Below are 21,096 nucleotides of genomic sequence, written 5' to 3' on the forward strand. Positions count from 1 at the left end.
AGTTATGTTTAGATTACTTACTGGGATGGCTGGCTCAGCTGGTTTAACATATGACTCTGGACCTCAGGGACCCCCAGGCTGGGTGTAGAGATGACTTAAATAAAAACTTAAACATTAAGCAAAGCTAACCATCATCTTCAGTCATTTTTCTCAGTGACAAATTTCATTATATACCTATGTTAGGCAGCTATCCAACATTCCAGGGCTGGAGGACCTTATAAAAGGTTCCTGTGTTAAGTGTTTTCGGTTTGTATTTGAGACTGGGAGTTCAGATGCAGCTCAAGCTAAACAAAGTCCAGGCATGTCTGGGCTTGTCTCCTGGGCGTTGGGGCACTATTCTATCTGGTCCCATTTGCATAACGATATTAAGAGTCCCCACAGTATAGAGTTAATTCTAAGGGAGGAAAGAACCACACAACCATAGTGTGATCTTGCGGTAGGGGAGAGAGAAGGGTCTGCCCCAGATCTGCCGGCATAGATTTTTTTAAATTCTCTGGGTCTTCTGTGATTCCAGTGAAGAACAGATGGCATGTGAGGAAAAGTCAGTGGATCGGTTTTCACAAAGGCTGAAGGACTCTGCCACCTTCTCCTAGAACCCATGTTGGGGGAGGTCTCACTCTCTGATGGCTTTAAGTCTCACCCATTTTAAATCCTCAAGGGCTGTGCCCTTGGACGACGATACCCTCGCTGAGGAACTGATACTACCACAGGTACGTCTCTGCCCATGTACTCATTCCGACCACCAAGGGGTAAAGAAATACAGAATGTGGGGACACTGGTGTCTTGCATCATACTGAAGGGTGCGGTTGCCTCAACTGGGGAAATCTGAGCTATCTTTATTCAAATCGTTTCACTAAGGTCCTAGAAGGGGTGAGGTCCAGGATGGGGAGAAGGGGAATTCAGATTAGATAACGTCTAAGCATGGTCTTTGAGTCAGTATCTGGAGAAATTGAAAAAGACACATTTTTTTCTTTCTCAGCTTGCTTTCTCTGATTTTTACCATCGTCCATCAAAAGAGGCACGCCAAGAATGTTAAAATGGGGGGCTCCTGGCTGGCTGGGTTGGTGGACCACGTGACTCTCGATCTTGGGGTTATGAGTTTGAGTCCCATATTTGGTGTAGAGGTGACTCAGAAATAAAATCTTAAAAATGACAACAACATTCCTAATTAAGGCGGGTCTCATCTAATCAGCTGAAACCTGAGTAGAACAGAAAGGCGGCGTGTGAGGGAACTCTTGTCTGCCTTTGAACTTGGATTTTATTTCATGCTTTCATCCTCAGACTGGAACACTGGCTCTTTCAGTCAGTCCTGAGACTGTGGGCCCCTGGACTGCACCATACAACTGCTTCTCTGTGGTCTCCACCTCACCAACTACAGCTCTTGACTCATCTGGTTCCACAATTGCATAAGCTAATTCCTTCTAGTAAATCTCCTATATTTTTGTGCCTCTTGTTGATTCTGTTTCTCTGAAGAATGTTTACTAATCTACTTTCTGTCTTTATAGGTTTTTCTGTTATGGACATTCCATATAAATGGTATCATATAATATGTAGTTTCGGTATCTGACTTTTCTTGCTTTGCATCCTCTTTTCAAGGTTCGTTCATGTTGTAATACGTTTCTGTACTTCATTCTTCAGCTGCCAATCAGTGCCTATCAGACCACATTTTGTGTATTTATTCATTTGTTGAAGGACATTTGGGTTGTTTCAATTCTGGGGCTATTATGAATAATGGTATGGTGAAATTACTGTACAAGCTTTTGTGTGGACCGTGTGTTTTTATTTCTCTGGGGTACATACCTAGGAGTGAAATTCTTCATCATGCAGTGGTTCTGTGTTTAATTTTTGAGGAACAGTTGGGCTGTTTTCTACAGAGATTGAATTATCTTAGAATCCCACCAGTACTTGTATGAATGTTCCTACTTCAGAGTTCACTGGAGAAACAGAGCCTACAGGAAATATGCATCTGGAAAGAGATTTAATATGACAAATCGGCTCATGAGAGTATGCCCTATGGTCTGTCATTTTCATGCCTGAGACTGAAGAGAGCTCTTGATGTAATTTGAGTCCAAGTCAAAGGCCTGAGAACCAGAAGAGCTGGTGGACATCACAGTTCAAGGGCAGGAAAAGACCAGTGGCCTAGCTCAGTGAGGCAGTCAGGAAGGACATAGATCCTTCCTTCCTCTGCTTCTGGTCTATTTAGGTCCTCCACAGGTTAGATGAGGCCCACCCTCATCAGGGAGGGTAGTGCTCCCTTTGCAGTCTACAGATTCAGAAGCTAAGCTCTTCCAAAACACCCTCACAGACACATCCAGACATCATGCCTAACCAGGTGTGTGGCCATCCCACGATCTGGTCAAGTGGACCCCTTAAGGTAACCATCCCAGTTCTAATTTCTGTCCATCTTTGCCAGCATTTTCTATTGTCCGTCTTTTTGTATTGTAACCACCCCAGAGGGTGTGCGGTGGTATCTCACAGTGGTCTCGATTCACATTTCCCTCACAACTAATGATGCAGAGTTTTTCTTTTTTTTCTTTAACCAATATTTACCTTTTCTTCTCTATCATTATTATGCTCACTCTCTTGCCAAACCACAGATACTCTAATGTCTAAAGTAAACAAGGCTGCCCTGGGCAATAAATCCTTAGTCCTTAGTCTGGCATTCAACGTTCTGCCTAACCTGGCTCTAGACTCATTTTCTACTTCACCATACACCCCAGAACCCTCTCCATTTCTGCCATTGGGAAGCTCATGATCCTAACAATGGCCCCTTGATTTCAAGTGGAGGGATCCAATTCATTTCTGAAAGTGGTTGACGGTCCTTTTGTTTATGAAAACCTCTAGATATATAATCTTTGGTGATTGTGGAACCCTATAACCCTGGATATCAATGATGGTAGAACTCAGGTACTCTGCCTGATAATGTCAGCGGAATTTTGAGACAAGGGAGTGAGATCTATGAAGAAAGAGACAAGGGCGGTGGGAGGCGAGGAGAGAAGCAGGAGCTAATGAGAGAATGGAACCCCAACCGCTACGGCAAATGGGAAGGCAGGTGTTATTTCCCATGGCTGCCTATAATGAATGATCACCAACCTCCCGGCTTAAAACAACACAAGTTTACATTCTTATGGTTCTGAAGGTCAGAATGTGAAATAGTTCTCACTGGGCTAAAAGAACGAAACTAGACCTCTATCTTACAACCGTCTGCAAAAATCAACTCAAATGTTTAAAGTCTTGAGCATTTAACATCAAAGGCAAAGGCAACAAAAGCAAAAAGAAACAAATGGGGCGATCTCAAGGTAAAAGTCTTCACAGAAAAGGAAGCCATCAACAAAATGAAAAGGCAACCCAAGGAATGGGAGAAAATATTTGGATTAGTATCCAAAATATAAAAAGAACTCACAAAACACAGTAATGAAAAAAAAATCCAATTAAAAAAAAAGAGCAGAGGACCTGACTAGACATTTTTCCAAGGAAGACATATAGGTGGTCATTTGGTACATGAAAGATGCTCACCATCTCTCATCATGAGGGAAATGAAAATCAAAACCACAAGAGATAACTCTCTACACCCCAGAATAGCTATCCTTCCCATACTCACTTAGACGAGCTGTCCTCTTGAAACTCAGATCTACTAGCAAGCCATCTGGAAGGATGTATTGTAAAATGGTCTGTGATCCTTTTAACAGGTAAATCAATGGAAGGACTATACAAAATCTGGCGCTTTTTTTTTGTTGTTTGTTTTACTTTATGTTCTTTTGGTCTGCTGGGATTTTTGCCACTGGGCATGTTTTACTTTTGGAAAATTTTTAAAAGCTGCAAATCCAAAAATCATTGCCAAGACCAGTGTCAAGGAAATTATCCCCTGCATTTTTTTCTAGGAGCTTTATGGTTTCAGGTCTTTAATCCATTTGGAGTTAGTTTTGCATATGGTGTAAGATAGGGGTCTGGTTTCATTCTTTTGCATGTGGCTATCCAGGTTTCTCAAAAACAACCATCATTTCTCCATTGCATATTCTTGGCTCTTTTCTCATAGATTAATTGACCATATATGCATGGATTTATTTCCAGACTCTATTCTGTTCCAGACATCATGTGTTTGTTTTTATGCCAATACCATACTGATTTGATTACTATAGCTTTGTAATATAATTTGAAATCAGTAGGTATGATGCCTGCAACGTATTCCTTTTCTTACCTTTTCTTTTCTTTTTTAGATTGCTTTGGCTATTTGGGGTCTTTTATGGTTCCATATAAATCAGAATTTTTTTTCTATTTCTGTGAAAAATGCCATTGGAATTTTGATAGGGATGGCATTGAATCCAGCTATGGGTGATATGGGTGATATGGACATTTTAACAATATTAATTCTTCCAATCTATGAACATAGGATAAATTTCCAATTGTTTGAGTCCTGTCATGATCCTTTGTATTTCTGTGGAACTGGTTGTCATGTCTCCTTCTCTCACATTTCTGATTTTATTTATTTTAGTCTTCTCTGTTTTTTCCTCTGGTGAGTCTTGCTAAAGGTTTGTGTATTTTGTTTACTTTTCGAAGAGCTAGCTCTTAATTTCATTGATCTTTTCTATTGTCTTATGAGTCACTGTTAACTCTTCCACCTGTGGCTACATTTAATAGTGCTGGTATCAGCAAGGGTGTACTAAATGTAGAAATTTACATCTAAATGACATCATCTTGTATGCCCTGTGGAGATCACCTTGGAAGCTAGGATTTCACAAGTTCCACTGTTTAAACTTTTGAAACTCAGAATTTCTCTCTTGACTACACCACCCTCCACTGAGGCAACTTTCATTACTTTATGTTTTACTGATAAACTTTATTTTTTAGAACAGTTTTAGATCTATAGGAAAGTTGAGCAGAGTATAGACTTCTCGTATACTTCCATGCTCACAGTTTTTCTATTTTTAATACCTTGTCTTGATAATAGAACCTTGCCACAACTCATGGACCAATCCTGATACATCATTATTAACTAAATCGCATAGTTGATTCAGATTTCCTTCGCTTTCCCCCTAACATCTTTTCCTGCCCAGGATCCCATCCATGATTCCCAAGTACATTTGGTGATCACATTTCCTTAGGTTCCTCTTTGCTGTGACAGTTTCTCAGACTTTCTTTGTTTTTGGTGACTTGGAGCATTCTGAAGAGAACTGGTCAGGTATTTTGTAGGATGTCTCCTTCTTGGAATTTGTCTGATTTTTTTTTTTTTTTTCTCCTAGTTTGACTGGGGTGACGGATTTTGAGAGGAAGAACCCAGAGGTGAAATGTCCTTCTCATTCTCTCAGATTGGAAGTGTGTGGTGTTGCAATGTCTTATCACTGCTGATGGTGGTCTCGGTCACCTGGCTGAGGTGTGTTGGTCAGGTTTTACAGGTCCACTGTAAAATTACTCCTCATCTCTGTACTCTCCATTTTGTCTGCTTTGGAAGGAAGTCACTCTGTAGAGCCCACATCTACGGAGCGGGGAGTTGTCCTGTCCTCCTTTAGGACGGAGTAGCTACAGTGTGAAAATTATAAAGGGAAACCTCATTAAAATGGAGTTGGGATGTGTGGCAGGGAGGGCTCTCATTTCCTAACACTCATCATTCGTTGTAAATCCAACAGGAGGAGCCACACCTTGCACATGGATACACTTTACTGCACTAGCAGGAGGAAGGAAGTTTTGCCCCTACCTTGGCAGCAGCGTAACTGGCGGGAGACTCACAGCTCACCCGATGAGAAGCCATTATACTTCAACCTCCCAGGTTACTCCAATGGACTCTGTATTTATGCCAACATTCCCAATTTCCTGCTTTCCTCTGTAAAGAGCAATCCTTTCCTTTGTTTGGCAGATATTCTTATAGTTTTGCTATAGCTTGCTTGTTGTGGATTGAAGTTTTCTGCTATTCCTGAGTAAACCCATTTTTTGTTGGTAAAATAACTGGCAGGTTTTTTTTTTTTTTTTAAAGATTTTGTTAATTTATTTAGAGAAAAAGAGAGTGAGTAAGAGAACAGAAGGATCAGAAGAGGGAGAGGGACATGCAGAGTCTGTGCTGAGCGAGGAGCCTGATGTGGGACTTGATCTCAAAACCCTGAGATCGGGGCACCTGGGTGGGGCTCAGTGGGTTAAGCCTCTGCCTTCGGCTCAGGTCATGATCTCAGGGTCCTGGGGTCGAGTCCCATATCGGGCTCTGCTCAGCAGGGATCCTGCTTCCCCCTCTCTCTCTGCCTGCCTCTCTGCCTACTTGTGATCTCTGTCTGTCAAATAAATAAATAAAATCTTTAAAAAAAAAAAAAACAACCAAAAACCCAAAACCAAAACAAAACCCTGAGATCACGACCTGAGCTGAAACCAAGAATGGGTTGCTTAACGACAGACTGAGCCACTCAGGCTGCACATAACCAGCAGTTTCACTTTTAAGGTTAACGACATAAATTTGAAAACCTGCACAAGGTGTTTGTCTCTTCTCCCCCATTTATGTACTGAACCACCTGTTTAGATCAATACGGACTCGTGGATATTTATTTTATTTTATTTTATTTTTTTAAAGATTTTATTTATTTATTTGACAGAGAACACAAGTAGGCAGAGAGGCAGGCAGAGAGAGAGAGAAAGAGAAGCAGGCTCTGCACTGAGCAGAGAGCCTGATGCGGGGCTTGATCCCAGGACCCTGGGATCATGATCTGGGCAGAAGGCAGAGGCTTTAACCCGCTGAGCCACCCAGGCGCCCTTTATTTTATATTTTGAGTTATTCAGTATGATTCTATTTATTTTATCACTCAGATTATTCCAATTTTAGTCATTGGAGGCTTTGTCAGTTCCCTTCTGTGCTCCTGTGACATACACAGACCAATATGACATCCATCTTTCTTTGTTTCTTTGTTTCTTTCTTTTCCTTTCCTTCCCATCTTTCTTTCGTGGACATCCTTATTTCTGCCACGTACACAATGCTCCATGGTTATCTTGCAAATTTTTTGGTCCCACTACTACAATCAGCCATTTCTCAAAGGAGCCCTGATTTCTTTTGAACAGAGAATGGTAATAGAAATCAAGATGCAGGGGTGCCTGGGTGTCTCAGTAAGTTAAGCATCTTCCTTTGGGTCAGGTCTTGATCTTGGGGTCCTGGGATCATGCCCTGCATTAGGCTCCCTGCTCAGTGGGGAGTCCGCTTTGTGCCCCCCTGTGCGCCCCCACCCCCATCTCAAATGCATAAATAAAATCTTAAAAAAAATCAAGATGCGGGTGCTAAGTGTGAACATTGCTCTGTGGAGTCATGATGGTGGTTTTCTAGCTGATAGAATTCATTCATTCTCTCAAAGGTATGTGCCAAGCAATTCCCTCTACACAGCAGAGACCGCAGTCCCTGGCCTCCCCAGTTCTTCATTCTAGTTGGTTGTGGCAGGAAGACAGACAATAAGGAAAACAACTAAGTGGATCCCTCTAAAATGTCCAAAGGTGATAAATACTATAGAGATCTGTTAAAAGATAAACTGAGGCAAATAGACATTTTAAGAATTTATTTGAACAAAAACCAATTTGAGGGGCATGCCTCTGGCTCAGGTCACCATCCCAGGGTCTTGGGATCAAGCCCCACATCTCGCTTCTTGCTCAGCGGGGGAGCCTGCTTCTCCCTTTGCTGGCTGTTCCCCCTGCTTGTGCTTGCGCACTCTCTAGTAAATTAAGTAAAAAAATTCTTTTGAAAGATTTTATTTATTTATTTGAGAGACAGACAGACAGAAAGACACACACACAGAAGAGACACAAGCAGGGAGAGAGAGAGAGGGAGAAGCAGGCTTCCCGCTGAGCAGAGTCCGGTGCAGGGCTCCATCCCAGGACCCCAGGATCATGACCTGAGCTGAAGGCAAACGCGTAATGACTGAGCCACCCAGGCACCCAGAATTAAAAAAAAAAAAAAAAAATGTTAAAAAACGACCAGTTTGAATCAGGCAGCGCCAAGCTACAAGTGGTTGGTGAACCTCCACCAGCCCCCTCCGTGTTCTCTCCAAGCAAGCCACCCTTTACCAGTCCTGACGCTCTCCTAACCCCATCCTCCTGCGTTAAAAAAATTTTTTTAAATTAACATATAATGTATTATTTGCCCCGGGGGTACAGGTGCCTGAGTCATCGGTCTCACACAATTCACGGCACTCACCATAGCACATACACTCCCCAGTGTCCATCACCCAGACACCCCGTCCCTCCCACCCCCCACATTCCAGCAACCCTCCGTTTATTTCATGAAATTAAGAGTCTCTTGTGGTTTGTCTCCCTCCTGACCCCATCCTGTTTCATTTTTTCCCTCCCTATGCCCACGACCGCCTTCTCCAGCTTTTTTTTTTTTTTTAGAGAGTTTATTTATTTATTTGACAGAGATCAAAAGTAGGCGGAGAGGCAGGCAGAGAGAGAGGAGGAAGAAGGCTCCCTGCTGAGCAGAGAGTCCGATGCGGGGCTCAATCCCAGGATCCTGAGATCATGACCTGAGCCGAAGGCAGAGGCTTAACCCACTGAGCCACCCAGGCATCCCTTCTCCAGTGTTTTTAAGGAGGCTTCCTTACGCAGGTTTCTGGTGGTGGGAACTGAAAGTTCCAACCCCCAATTCCTTAGTTGGTTCCCCTGGCAACCTGGCCCCAGACCCTAGGTGAACAGAGGGCTTTCCCAAAGTCACTCATTAGCATAACAAAAGACACCTTTATCATTCTCAACACTTAGGAAATTCCAAGGGTTTTCTGGCACTGGAGCTCTGGTGCCAGAAATGAAGACAAAGACCCAATAGATATTTATTATAAGGCACTATACTGCAGAGATACACAAAGAAAAAAGAAAGCATTTTTATTAGATCTGGGTCAGGAGGGGCAATAATTAGGGGTGCACCCACTGAACCCCAAAAAAGGTCTCATCAGCGTTTGGGGATGGCAGCAGGGGCAGGGTTAGGTTGGTGCAGAGCGTGTCCCCGTGGGCCAGTGGTGTCAGGCGCTGAGAGGTGACCACACAGCCTTCGTGAAAGTTGAGACGCAGCAGGCTGATGCTGTGGGCTGCCGGGGAGCAGATGCCCACCGTCAGGGTGGCCCTGTGGCGCGTGGTGGCCCACAGGGAGGACGAGCAGTTGGCCAGTGTCACTTGGATGTGCAGCCTATAGATGCCACTGCGTCGCACACGCAGCTGCCCGTTGTCCAGCTCGGGGCCGTGCAAGAAGGAGCGGCCCAGGGCGGGGCCTCCCAGCCAGCGTAACCTGCCGTCTCGCCGCCACCGACCTAGAGGCAGAGTGGCGGGGAGGTGGGGGGTCGGTGGTTTAGGGAAGGAGCGCTACAGCCCAGGTGTCCAAGATTCCTGGTTTGAGACCTAACGCCCAAGGTCATGGTATTGGGTGGGGCTTCTGGGGGGGGGATGAGATCTTGGGGTAGCGCCCTCCCATCTACCGTATTCTGTCCCAGCCGCCAGAATGGAAAGGGCCAGAGAAGAAAAAGAGGAACAGGGTTTCCTTCCATTACCAAATGCAATGAACACAGCATTCGAGCCTCTGGGGTTGAGCGGGGAAAGGCCCCACGGTGGGGAGGGTTAGAGAGAGCCCAGGAGGGGAATGGCTTCCCCACTTCCCCACAGGCCACCAACTGGCGGCTCCGTCCATCACCGCCTCCACATCTCTGAGCTAAGGCTACCTTCTCAGGGACGCTGCTCCTGAGGATCTCACTTTTGCCCGTGGCAAAACGAACCCTGGCAGGCCCCAATCCCGTGCCCTGCTTTATTTTTCTGTAAAACATATGAGAGGCGGGTTGGACCCTGCACGGCAGCTGCGTGTTTTATGCATTCGTTCATTTACTGTCTGAGCCCATGCGCACGAGGCCAAGCACAGCCCTCTTCCCTGCTGGGGCCCCGGCTCACAGCAGCTGCTCGGTTACGGTCTATGGGGTGGATGAAGGAATCTGGCAACCGACCGTGACCGTGATGGGCCCTGGTTTAGTTCTCCCAAGGCAGAGGATAAAGTGCAAGGGCCTGAGAAGGTACAGGAGCAGAGAGCCAGACACACTGCCCTACGTTGCCTCTTTTTCCCTTTCTCCTGTTCTTTCTCTTTCTGTCTCTCCATCTCGATTTCTCTTTTTTCTCCCTCTCTCTTTCTGCCTCCCCCACATGCACCAGGGGTTACCTGTGTGGTTCAGCTGGAGCTCAGCCATATCCCACTGGAAGGAAAGAAGAGAAAACCGGTGGGCACATCAGCATCAAGGCTTTAAGGTCCCCCCAAATGAAGACCTCTCTTTCCTCTGGTGGTCCTCCTACCCACTTCTCAACACGCTGGACCGCGTTGTGACTTTTTAAAAAAGAGCTTTTCAAGAGGAAGTAGGTTTGAACTGCCTACACCTGCTGTCTCTCCGCAGCGAAGTGCCGCCCGCCCCCCTGAGCTGCCCCCAAAGGGGGTCCCTGTGGTGGGTGTCCGGGGTTTCCAGAAGAGCGCTGTGGGTCGCTTGCCCTTGGAGGTCCCGAGCCCACCCACTCCCGGCTTTGTGAAGCCCCCAGCAGCTTTTGAGTCAGCCTGCTGGGGGAACACCAAAGGCGAGTCATTTTTCCATGCCCACATCGGATGCCCCTTTCTCAGCTGCAACCTCCGCGCTCCGGGATCCCCACGCGGGATTTACCTCCCGGGCTCAACCGACATTCCCGACCTCCTCCCGCCCCCGAAGCCCAGACATTCAGAGAAGCCATGCCCCGTCTGCCGGCTCGGTCTCTGTTCTTCCCCAACCACAAGGATTTGTCTCCATCTCATTCCGATTTTTTTTTTTTTTTCTTTTTTCCCCGGCGTTCTGTCTCTCAGTCTGCGCCGGGCTCTGCCCGATCGCATTGTCTTCCCGGCTGTCCCCCTCCCCTTGCGCCCCCACGAGGCCCCACCCGGAGGTCCCCACGCTCCACGGAGCAGGTGGCAGGTTTGCATCTCTCCACCTTCCTTTTCGACTTACCCCAGGTGACTCGAGCTGCCGCTGCTGCGCAGGGCGCTGGCACAAGAAGCAGTATACCACAGCGATCACGCCGGCCAGGATGAAGAGCGGCAGACCAACCCTCTGGATGGACGCCCAGAGCAGGCGGGGCACCGGGCAGCCAGAACCCTCCTCTGCCATCGTGGTCCTCAGCCGGAGCTGCATCGGCCCTGCGTCGGCTGGCGCGCGCTGGCGAGCCGCCCAGCAGCGGCGAGCACAGGAAGCGACAGCCCTCCCTCAGCCCTGAGGCCCCTGCCTGCCCAAACCTGCCTGGGACCCGCCCCAACGCACTCTGGGGATGTCCGGCAAAGGGGAGGGATTTGAGCTGTTCACCCAGCAGGGAAATCCCGCCCCCCCCCCCCCCCCCCCCCCCGCCCAGCTTCTGCCCATCCTCGGCTCCTACCGGGGTGGTGCGCCAGGGATCGAAGGGCTGCCTCGGCCCCTCAGACTTCCTATTTGGCTCCTGACCCTTGGCTTTCTGGTATTCATTCATTCATTCATTCATTCACTCAACAAACCTTCACTGAGCATCTCCTAAGGACCAGATGCTGCTGCGCTGGGCTTTAGGGGTATGGCAAGCAGACAGGGAGAGCAGGGGGATCCCCAAATATCCATGTGCTTCTCAGCTCTTCCCCAGCGCGTTGTGGGGCCACGTGACTGACCCGCCCAATAGAAGGAGAGTAAAAGCAGAGGGATGGTCACTCGGCCTGCTTGCTCTCCTGAACCTCCCACAACACCCTTCAGCTCTCTCTTCCTCTCCGGGGCCCCCTGTTCCTGACGGTGGCAGTGGGTTGACAAGTGTGCCCCTCCTCCCCCCAGATCGTGTCTGCCTAGAACCTCATTTGGTTTGTGACCTCGCCTGGGAACCAGGTCTTCCTGGTTGTAATTAGATGAGGTCATACTGGACGACAGTGGGTCCTAAATCCAATGAATGGCCTCTTGTAAGGAAAGGGGAGGGCACACAGAGACACAGAGGGGAGACAGCCATGTGCAGATGGAGGTGGACATCAGAGGGATTTATCTACAAGCCAAAGGACACCAAGGATTTCTTGGAACACCAGAAACTGGGAAGAGGTAAGGAAAGGTTCTTAAAAAAAAATAAATAAAAAAAACTTATTTTATGGGTGTGGGGGGGAATGCATAAAAGGGGGGGGGCTGCAGAGGGAGAGAGAAGCAGGCTCCCCACTGAGCCTGAAGCCAGATGTGATGCAGGGCTCCATCCCAGATCTCAGGACACCTGGGATCATGACCTGAGCCGAAAACAGATGCTTAATGAACCGAACCACCCAGGCGCCTCTGGAAGGATTTTTTTCCTAAAGCCCTGGGAGCGAGGGAGGCCCGGTGGACACCTTGATTTCACACATCTGGTCTCTCGACCTGTGACAGAATAAATTTCTGTCGTTGTAAGCCTCCCCCTTTACGGTACTGTGTTGGGGTCCCCACAAGATTCTGGTACCAGAGGCACAGCTACAAGGCGTAGAGAGACCACCTGGGCTCGTGGGATTGTGCCGACGACCTAAGCTGGCCGGGCGGGAAAGCTGCTGTAGCGGGGGGCGGGGCGGAGGAGTCAAGTGCACGCGGCCCGTGTTCCGGGGAGTTTTACCTGTAGGCATCGGAATTTGAACATTTCCTTCCAAAGTGAGGACCCACGGAGACCTGGCCTGGAGGAAGGATAGGGCGGGATAGATTTCAGAACTTGAGGCAACCACGTTGGCTGACGGAGGGGAAAGAAAGAAGGGAGTCAAACACGTTCAGAATCCTTGGGATGCAGCTGATTGGCTACGCACCCTGGGACTACCAACTACTGAAGGAATTTGCCTCCCTAAAGCCCTAGGATTATGTCTGGGGGCTTCAGCTGGCGGGACCCCCAAAGGCTCCCCCACCTCAAGCTCTCCTGAGCGCGGTGATGGCTTGAGCCAAGGAATTTTTTTTTTTTCCCCCAACCTTCTTCCTTATTGTACTGCTCCCCCGCCGGCTTCTAAAGTCTAACTCCAGCCACTAACCCCATCTCCAGAACCTCCAGTCCCCATTGTGTTATGCAACGGACTCCTTTTTTTTTTTTTTAAAGACTTTATTTAATTATTTGACCAGAGAGTGAGAGTGAGCGAGATAACTGAAGCAGAGGAAGCAGCAGAGGGAGAGGGAGAAACAAGCTCCCCGCTGAGCAGGGAACCGCCTCCCATGAGGAGGTGGATTCCAGGACCCAGGGATCAAGACCTGAGCTGAAGGCAGGTGCTTAAGCATCTGAGCCTCCCAAGTGCTGCCCCCCACCCCAACAGCGGATTTTTTTTTTTTTTTTGTAAGCTCACAACGGACTTTTGATGGTTTCCTGCATTCCCACCAGTGTCCCTCCCCTATCTCCATCTAGCCATGGTACATGGTTGGTCAGGTACATGGGATCTGCAATCCCCGGACACGCCTGGATTCCCGTCTCCAGAAAGTCACCTTTAGCCTTTCTCCAGAAAGTCACACATTTTAGTGCTGAGGTTTTGGGAAACTCATGCCTTTATCAGCTTTTAAGGTTTTGGGAAACTTATGCCCTCATCAGCTTTTAAGGTCAATATTCCCATCTATAACGTGGGTTCAAAGGAAGGACGCATGTGTAAGGCATTAGCACGGTCTGAGCATACAGTAAGGGCTCAATAAAGGCCCACCCTTGATTTTGTTATTTTCAGCCACAAAACCCTCATTAGAAGAACGCACAAGGGCTCGAATAGACAATTCACAAAGAAAGGAATTCGAATGGCTTATAAACACAGAAAATGGGTGACAATTTCTCTGGGCAGTAAACTGCAAATTACAGCAATCAGCGGTTGACTGAAAAGCCAAAGAGATGGCCAGAGCCCTAGTAAATTCCAGCGGGATCAAAGGTATAAGGGTAAAAAGGAAAAAAAAGAAACCAAGAAAACACCGAAAGTGTGGTGATTTCATAAAAATTCACCCTGGTGCAGTGAGATGTTAAGCATCTTAAAAAAAAACAAAACAAACCAGCAACTAAGAAGACATAAATAGCATGCTCATGGTTTCACATATAAATGAGTAATCACGCCATTAAAACGAGCAATTTAAAGGTGTAACCCCCCCCCCCCATACACGCAAGATAAGAAACAAGCGTGAAAAAGGAAAGGTTGATCAGACATTAATGATGATTGCCTTTAAGGCAGGAAATATAAATGAAGTCCTTTTTTTTCCCCCTAAAGATTTTACTTATTTATTTGACAGAGAGAGACACATCGAGAGAGGGAACACAAGCAGGGGGAGTGGAGAGGGGGAGGAGTCCGATGGGGGCCTTGATCCCTGAACCCTGGGGTCATGACTGAGCCGCCCAGGAGCCCCATATGTGAAGTCTTTAAGAAATGACTGATACTCTCTAGAAACGCAAAACAGAAAAAGCAGTCGGCTTATAAAAAGAAACGCGTGTGCCCGTGAAATAACATCGTAGGATATGCTCTCTTTTCATAATAAAAGCATTTGGAAGTTCAAAGCCTGTAGAATACACATTTTTCTTTTTCCCCTATGAATTGGAAAAAGATCATAGCGCTGGGGGCCTGGCTGGGCTGCCGACCTGTGGCGGCAGAGGCGTCCTCACAGCCGGTCGACGGGATGAGAAATGGATCCCACCTTTGGCAAGGGCGGGGTCCGGCAAAATCAGCCAAGAGACCAGAAGGCGCCTTCCCTTTCTGCCCGCAGAAAGGGGCATTTTCTTACTTCAGGGCATTTTCATACTTCTGGGAATTTTCTCGAACACGCACACTGTCCCCCATCACAAACGCAGATATCCACACATCCGTTCCATGTGGTGTGATTTGTAGTAAGAAGAAGGAAAACAGGACCAACGCAAACACCCGTTCGTTATTGAGGGCTTCTTTTTTTTTTTTTTTTAAGATTTTATTTATTTATTTGACAGACAGAGATCACACGCAGGCAGAGAGGCAGGCAGAGAGAGAGAGGAGGAAGCGGGCTCCCTGCTGAGCAGAGAGCCCGTCGCGGGGCTGGATCCCAGGACCCTGAGATCATGAACTGGGCCGAAAGCAGAAGCTTTAACCCACTGAGCCACTCAGGCTCCCCGAGGGCTTATGCCTGGGCTAAGTACCGGTCTTTTTTTTTTTTTTTTTTTTAAAGATTTTATTTATTTATTTGACAGAGAGAGATCATAAGTAAGCAGAGAAGTAGGCAGAGAGGAGGAAGCAGGCTCCCTGCTTAGCAGAGAGCCCGATGCGGGGCTGGATCCAAGGACCTTGGGATCATGACCTGAGCCAAAGGCAGAGGCTTTAACCCACCGAGCCACCCAGGCGCCCCAGTACCGGTCATTTTTTTAAATTTCAGGCGGCGGGCCAAAGCGTGTGGGGCCAGGACTTTCACCTCCCACAGCAGCAGGGCTGGAGCGGGTGGTGGCCAGCTGGGTCCTCTAGGCCGGAAGGGGCTGCGCCCGAGTTTGATTACACATTTGCATCACATGCCTGGTTTCTCCCCTCCTCGGTTCTGAAATTACCGGACTGGGACTTTAGGGGGGCTCCGTGCATCGATTGCTCCCCACCTCCACGCCCCTGGGGAGGGCAGTCTGATGCGAAGAAGTAATATGACTTTCCTCCTGGGCTTCCTCTTTCCCTGAACTGCGGAGAGTTGCGATCATTCCGCAGGTCGACTCTCCGGACTGGCTTCTTTCGCTCGGGAACACGCCTGCACATGTCCTCCTCCGGGTCCTTTCAGGGTGGCGAGCTCATTTCTCCGTAGCGCTGAGTGATAGCTCGTCGTCTGGATGTCGGTTCACCTGCTGGACACCTGCTTCCAAGGAGTAAATCTGCGCGCCGGCTTCTGTGCGCGCGGGATGGGGGTAAGCGTTTTACCTCCTTCGGGGGAATGCCAAGGAGTGCGACTGCAGAGTCCTATGGTGAGAGTATGTTTAGCTCTGTGGGAAACTGCCAAACCGCCCTCCGAAATGATCCCAGCTTTCTTTGCATGGGGGCTGGATCCGAGAAGGCAAAACTGGGGGGGGGGGGCGCCGCGTGCAGGACCTCAGCCTGGCGGTGTCCTCCACCCTATTCTTTTGGTGAAAGCAAATCGGAAGATCAACCCAGATTCAAGGAAATGGGAAGTCAGCGGACTCCAGGACTCGCTGGGAGAAGTGACAGGAATCTGCAGAGATGGGGGGAATGGTTGGGGAGTCATTTCTGCAGGCAGAGTCAAGCCTGAGAAACAGAAACTAATGTGGTTTTTCCACATTTCTAATTCCCCCCAGCTTTATTAAGGAATGACTGACAAATAAAAATCGTATGCATTTGAGGTTGTATGATGTGATTCAAAAAAGGAAAATACGGTCGTTTAGGGGCACCTGCATGGCTCAGTCAGTTCAGTGGCTGCCTTCCATCAGGGTCAGTCCGGGTCGTGATCCAAGGGTCCTGGGATAGAGCCCCACATGGGGCTCCTTGCTTAGCAGGGAGTCTGCTTCTCCCTCTGCCTCTGCCTCGCCCTGCTGGTGCTCGCTTGCACAAGCTCTCTCTCTGCCAAATAAGTCAATAAAAAAATCTTTTAAGAAACACAATGACATATATGTTTGCCCTGTGAAATGGTCACCACCATTAAGTTAATGAACACGTCCATCACCTCACAATTCCTAACTAGTTGGTTTTTGGTGGTGAGAACACTTAAGATTATCCCCTTAGCAAAAAATTTTTAAAGATTGTTATTATTTTGAAAGAGAGAGAGCACGGAAGGAGGGCCTGACCCGGGACTCGACCCCAGGACCCTGGGTTCATGACCTGAGCCTGAGCTGAAGGCAGATGCTTAAGCTTAGCCACTTAACTCCCTGAGCCACCCAGGTGTCCCTCAGGTGCACCCAAGTGCACAACGCAGCGCCCTCATTATTTCCATCATTCTGCGCACTAGATTCCCCAGAACTTACGTGGCAGCCATTGGTCCACTTTTTAGTTATATGAGTGGGGACTTTTAAAAATTTTTTTTTTTTATTTTTAGAATTTCTTTTCAGTGTTCCAGAATTCATTGTTTACGCACCACACCCAGTGCCCCATGCAATCCGTGCCCTCTCTAATACCCACCACCAGGCTCCCCGGGTCTCCCCCCCCCCGCCCCCCCTGCCCCTTCAAAACCCTCAGATTGTTTCCTAGACTCCACAGTGGGTCCCATTGGGCTAAAATCAAGGTGTCCGCAGGGCTGCGTTCTTTTCTAGAGGTTCTGCAGGACAATCTGTCTTTTCGTCTTTTCCAGCCTCTAGAGGCCTCCTGGATTCCTTGCCTTGTGTTCCCCCTTCTCCACTTTCAAAGCTGGCAATGACTGGTCAGGTCGTTCTCACGTTGTGTCACTTGGCCTCTGCTGGCTTCGCCTTCTGTTTATGAGGACCTTTGTGATTACTTTGGCCCCACATGGTTAATCCAGAATAATCTCTTCATCTTGGGATCAGTTGATCGCCAATCTTTTTTTTTTTTTTTAATTTTTATTTTTTATATTTCTTTTCAGTGTTCCAGAATTCATTGTTTATGCACCACACCCAGTGCTCCATGCAATACGTGCCCTCCTCAGTACCCACCACCAGGCTTACCCATCCCCTCAAAAAAACCCTCAGCTTGTTTCTCAGAGTCCGCAGTCTCTCATGGTTCATCTCCCCCTCTGGTTTCCCTCAACTCCTTTCTCCTCTCCATCTCCCCATGTCCTCCATGCTATTTGTTATGCTCCACAAATAAGTGAAACCATATGATAATTGACTCTCTCTGCTTGACTTATTTCATTCAGCATAATCTCTTCCAGTCCCGTCCATGTTGCTACAAAAGTTGGGTATTCATCCTTTCTGATGGAGGCATAATACTCCATAGTGTATATGGACCACATCTTCCTTATCCAGTCATCTGTTGAAGGGCATCTTGGTTCTTTCCACAGTTTGACGACCGTGGCCATTGCTGCTATAAACATTGGGGTACAGATGGCCCATCTTTTCACTCCATCTGTATCTTTGGGGTAAATACCCAGGAGTGCAATGGCAGGGTCATAGGGAAGCTCTATTTTTAATTTCTTGAGGAATCTCCACACTGTTTTCCAAAGTGGCTGCACCAACTTGCATTCCCACCAACAGTGGAAGAGAGTTCCCCTTTCTCCACATCCTCTCCAACAGATGTTGTTTCCTGTCTTGTTAATTTTGGCCATTCTAACTGGTGTAAGGTGGTATCTCAATGTAGTTTTAATTTGAATCTCCCTGATGGCTAGTGATGATGAACATTTTTTCATGTGTCTGATAGGACTTTTTAAATTCCACACATGAGTAAGACCATCCAGTGACTGTCTTTCTGCTTCTGGCTTATTTCACTCAGTATAACGTCCTCTGGGATCGCCTACCTTGCCATGAGAGATGAGCATGGTTTTTAAGTAACGATTTGACCAAGTCAAATTGTTCTGGGTCTGTGAAAAACTATACTGCCTACCCCCAGGTTTCTTGAAAGGTCTAAACAGGTGACCACACCTTCTGTGGCACGGCCTGTGACATGGAGGTTTAAAGATGGTTTTCAGTGACAAGGAAAAGGAAATCACTGACCACTAGTGCTTACTCCTTTTCAGAAAAGTACTTCCCTCTGAGAATAAGATATTTGGCAATGAACGATCGCTGCTGTGGTTTCGCTGGTCAGTGAAGCCATCAGTTCCGGATCCAGGCTCTGTCTTTTCATTTTTGCCTCCATCAGTGTGAAGGTTTATTTTATTTTATTTTATTTTTTTAGATTTTATTTATTTGACAGACAGAGATCACAAGTAGGCAGACAGGCAGGCAGAGAGAGAGAGAGAGGAGGAAGCAGGCTCCCCGCAGAGCAGAGAGCCCGATGTGGGACTCGATCCCAGGATCCTGAGATCATGACCTGAGCCGAAGGCAGCGGCTTAGCCTACTGAGCCACCCAGGCGCCCTGAAGGTTTATTTTTAATTGAGGTATAATTTCTATCCAGTGAAACCCACCCATTAAAATGGGTGTACAGTGTGATGTGTTTTGTCAGACGCCTTAGGTCATAGAATAATACCAGAGATCAAGAACATCTCTGTTGCCCTAGAAAGTCGCCCGGTGACCCTTCCATGGCTGCTTTCCCAATCCATCCTTAGGCGGCCACCAACCCACCTACTTCCTGCCACTTCCGTTTTGCTTTTTCTACAATTTCATATAAATGAGATCCTGAAGTATGCAGCCGATCTGGGCTTGACACCTTCCTCTTAGCATAATGTTTTTGTCTCATTCATGTTATGTGTATCAATATTCTGTGGCCGTTGGTTGCTGAGAAGCTTCCATTTATCTGTTCCTGCATTTGCTAGTGGGTGTTTGTGTTGTCTTCAGGGCGGGACAATGGTGGATAACAATGTTACCAGCACTGTGTGGGGGTCAGTTCAGAGGAGTGAGACTGCAGAAAATGCTAGGAGCAAGCTCAATTTTGTAAGGAATTGCCGACCAACTCCCCAAGTGGCCATCCCACGTGGAGTTTCCGTGGCTCCAAATCCTCATCAATACGTGGTCTGCATTGTCGTGTTAGCTTAAGCCACCCCAGGGATAATTTGCTGTCATTTAAATTTGCACTTCCCTGTGCTTGCTTGCATATAGGAAATTAGGATGGTACAGACAAGATTAGCAGGCCCCCTGCCCAGGGGTGACACACACATTTGCAAAGAGGTCCCATATTTACAGATAAATAAATAGATGGATAGACAAATACATAAGTAAATAAATGTGCACTTCTCTGATGACCCGTGATATCGAACGTCTTTTATTTTTTTTTTTTAATGTTCGCAATGGAAGTTTACGACACAGCGAACGTTTTAATGTCTATGATGAAGAAGGCAAATACCAATTTAAAAATATCCAACGGGAGTCTTGGAAAGTCTATTTCATACAGATGACAAAGAATATATTAAAGATTATGATAGGGGGAACAGAAGTAAAGTAACATTAGGAGTATCAGATTGTCAAATGCAAGGAATAATGGCCATACCCAGTTTAAGGATTTGGGCCTGGGATGCCTGGGTGGCTCAGTGGGTTAAGCAGCTGCCTTCAGCTCGGGTCATCATCCCAGCGTCCTGCTTCTCCCTCTGACTCTGCCTGCCACTCTGTCTGCCTGTGCTCGCTCTCACTCACTCTCTCTCTGACAAATAAATAAATAAAATCTTTAAAAAAAAAAAAGAATTTGGGCTTGTGGGAAATTCTCGGGACCACTTCCCCATGTGACAATTTGGAAATGGATATCAAAAGTCTTAATGATATTTTGTGAAGCTGTTGTGTATCTAAAAATGTATACTAAGGAAAAGGTTAAAGTATTATCAAAATATTTAAATATAAAAGTAGTCCTCAGAGGTGTTTTTTTAAATTATACAGTGTTCAATTACTTGAAAGTACAAGAAGTTGTTGATCAGTTAAATAAATGATTTCTTTGCCATAAAATACTATGCAAGTATTACAAGTGTTATTGTAGAAATTTATTTTGCTATACAAATACTTGAGTACAATGTGGCTTTAAAAAAGAATAAATAAATTATGATTTTATTTTATGCTAATCTGCATAGTATTCTTTACATGTTAGAGTGATTATTTCTTGGTGGTAGGATCATAATTATTGTTTTCTTCTTTCTATGTAGCTGTACTTGATTTGGGTTTTTCTAAAATATAAATCATTCATTCTTTTCCTCATAGATTTTACATGTTCTAACATATACCAAATTCTTACCCTTATATTTCTTGTCTATTTCTGAGCAAAGAATATCAGGTAAAGAAAGTCTTCCTTTAATATTTTTTATTTTAAAAAATATTTCTGAATGGTTTCTGGTTCTTATCCTTCCAGATAACTTTATGGTTACTTCACAAAGTTTTTTTTTTTAAATTTAATTTAATTTATTTATTTGACAGAGAGAGAGCGATCACAGGTAGGCAGAGAGGCAGGCAGAGAGAGAGAGAGGGAAGCAGGCTCCCCACTGAGCAGAGAGCCCGATGCGGGGCTAGATCCCAGGACCCTGAAATCATGACCTGAGCCGAAGGCAGAGGCTTTAACCCACTGAGCCACCCAGGCGCCCCTTCACAAAGTTTTTTTTTTTAAATTTTTATTTATGGGGCACTTGGGTGGCTCAGTGGGTTAAGCCTCTGCCTTCGGCTCAGGTCATGAT

At 46.7% G+C, this 21,096-nt stretch overlaps 1 protein-coding gene, 1 long non-coding RNA gene and 1 pseudogene across 3 annotated transcripts; 2 read left to right on the forward strand and 1 right to left on the reverse strand.

The window, feature by feature from the left end:
* The first annotated feature begins 273 nt into the window (after positions 1-273).
* On the forward strand, positions 274-5,937 carry LOC116570748. Its single transcript, XR_004277548.1, has 3 exons — positions 274-710; positions 5,241-5,371; positions 5,625-5,937. It is a non-coding gene; the product is annotated as an uncharacterized LOC116570748 (long non-coding RNA).
* A 2,876-nt stretch (positions 5,938-8,813) lies between these two features.
* On the reverse strand, positions 8,814-11,551 carry CD70 (CD70 molecule). Of its 2 annotated transcripts, none has more exons than XM_032308267.1 (4): positions 11,368-11,551; positions 10,947-11,153; positions 10,142-10,175; positions 8,814-9,251 (listed from the first exon to the last, which is right to left on the reverse strand). In XM_032308267.1, exons 1-4 carry the CDS (start codon positions 11,455-11,457, stop codon positions 8,860-8,862), a joined length of 723 nt encoding a protein of 240 aa, XP_032164158.1. In that variant the 5' UTR covers positions 11,458-11,551; the 3' UTR covers positions 8,814-8,859. The 2 variants fall into 2 exon arrangements, with proteins under 2 accessions (XP_032164158.1, XP_032164166.1); XM_032308275.1 differs by having other exon boundaries at positions 11,483-11,542.
* Positions 11,552-19,530: 7,979 nt separating this feature from the next.
* On the forward strand, positions 19,531-19,628 carry LOC116581660 (annotated as a pseudogene).
* The last annotated feature ends 1,468 nt before the right edge of the window (positions 19,629-21,096 follow it).

The sequence above is a fragment of the Mustela erminea genome, chromosome 1, assembly GCF_009829155.1.
Source record: "Mustela erminea isolate mMusErm1 chromosome 1, mMusErm1.Pri, whole genome shotgun sequence".
Lineage (NCBI taxonomy): Eukaryota > Metazoa > Chordata > Mammalia > Carnivora > Mustelidae > Mustela > Mustela erminea.

What these genes read in the sequence shown, in the direction of transcription:
- CD70 (XM_032308267.1), bottom strand. Translation starts at nt 11,457, where the DNA reads ATGAATGAATACCAGAAAGCCAAGGGTCAGGAGCCAAATAGGAAGTCT. An exon ending in ATCCCTGGCGCACCACCCCG is followed by an intron (nt 11,154 to 11,367) that starts GTAGGAGCCGAG and finishes GCGGCTCGCCAG; the next exon opens with CGCGCGCCAGCCGACGCAGG. An exon ending in GCTCCAGCTGAACCACACAG is followed by an intron (nt 9,252 to 10,141) that starts GTAACCCCTGGT and finishes CTCTGCCTCTAG; the next exon opens with GTCGGTGGCGGCGAGACGGC.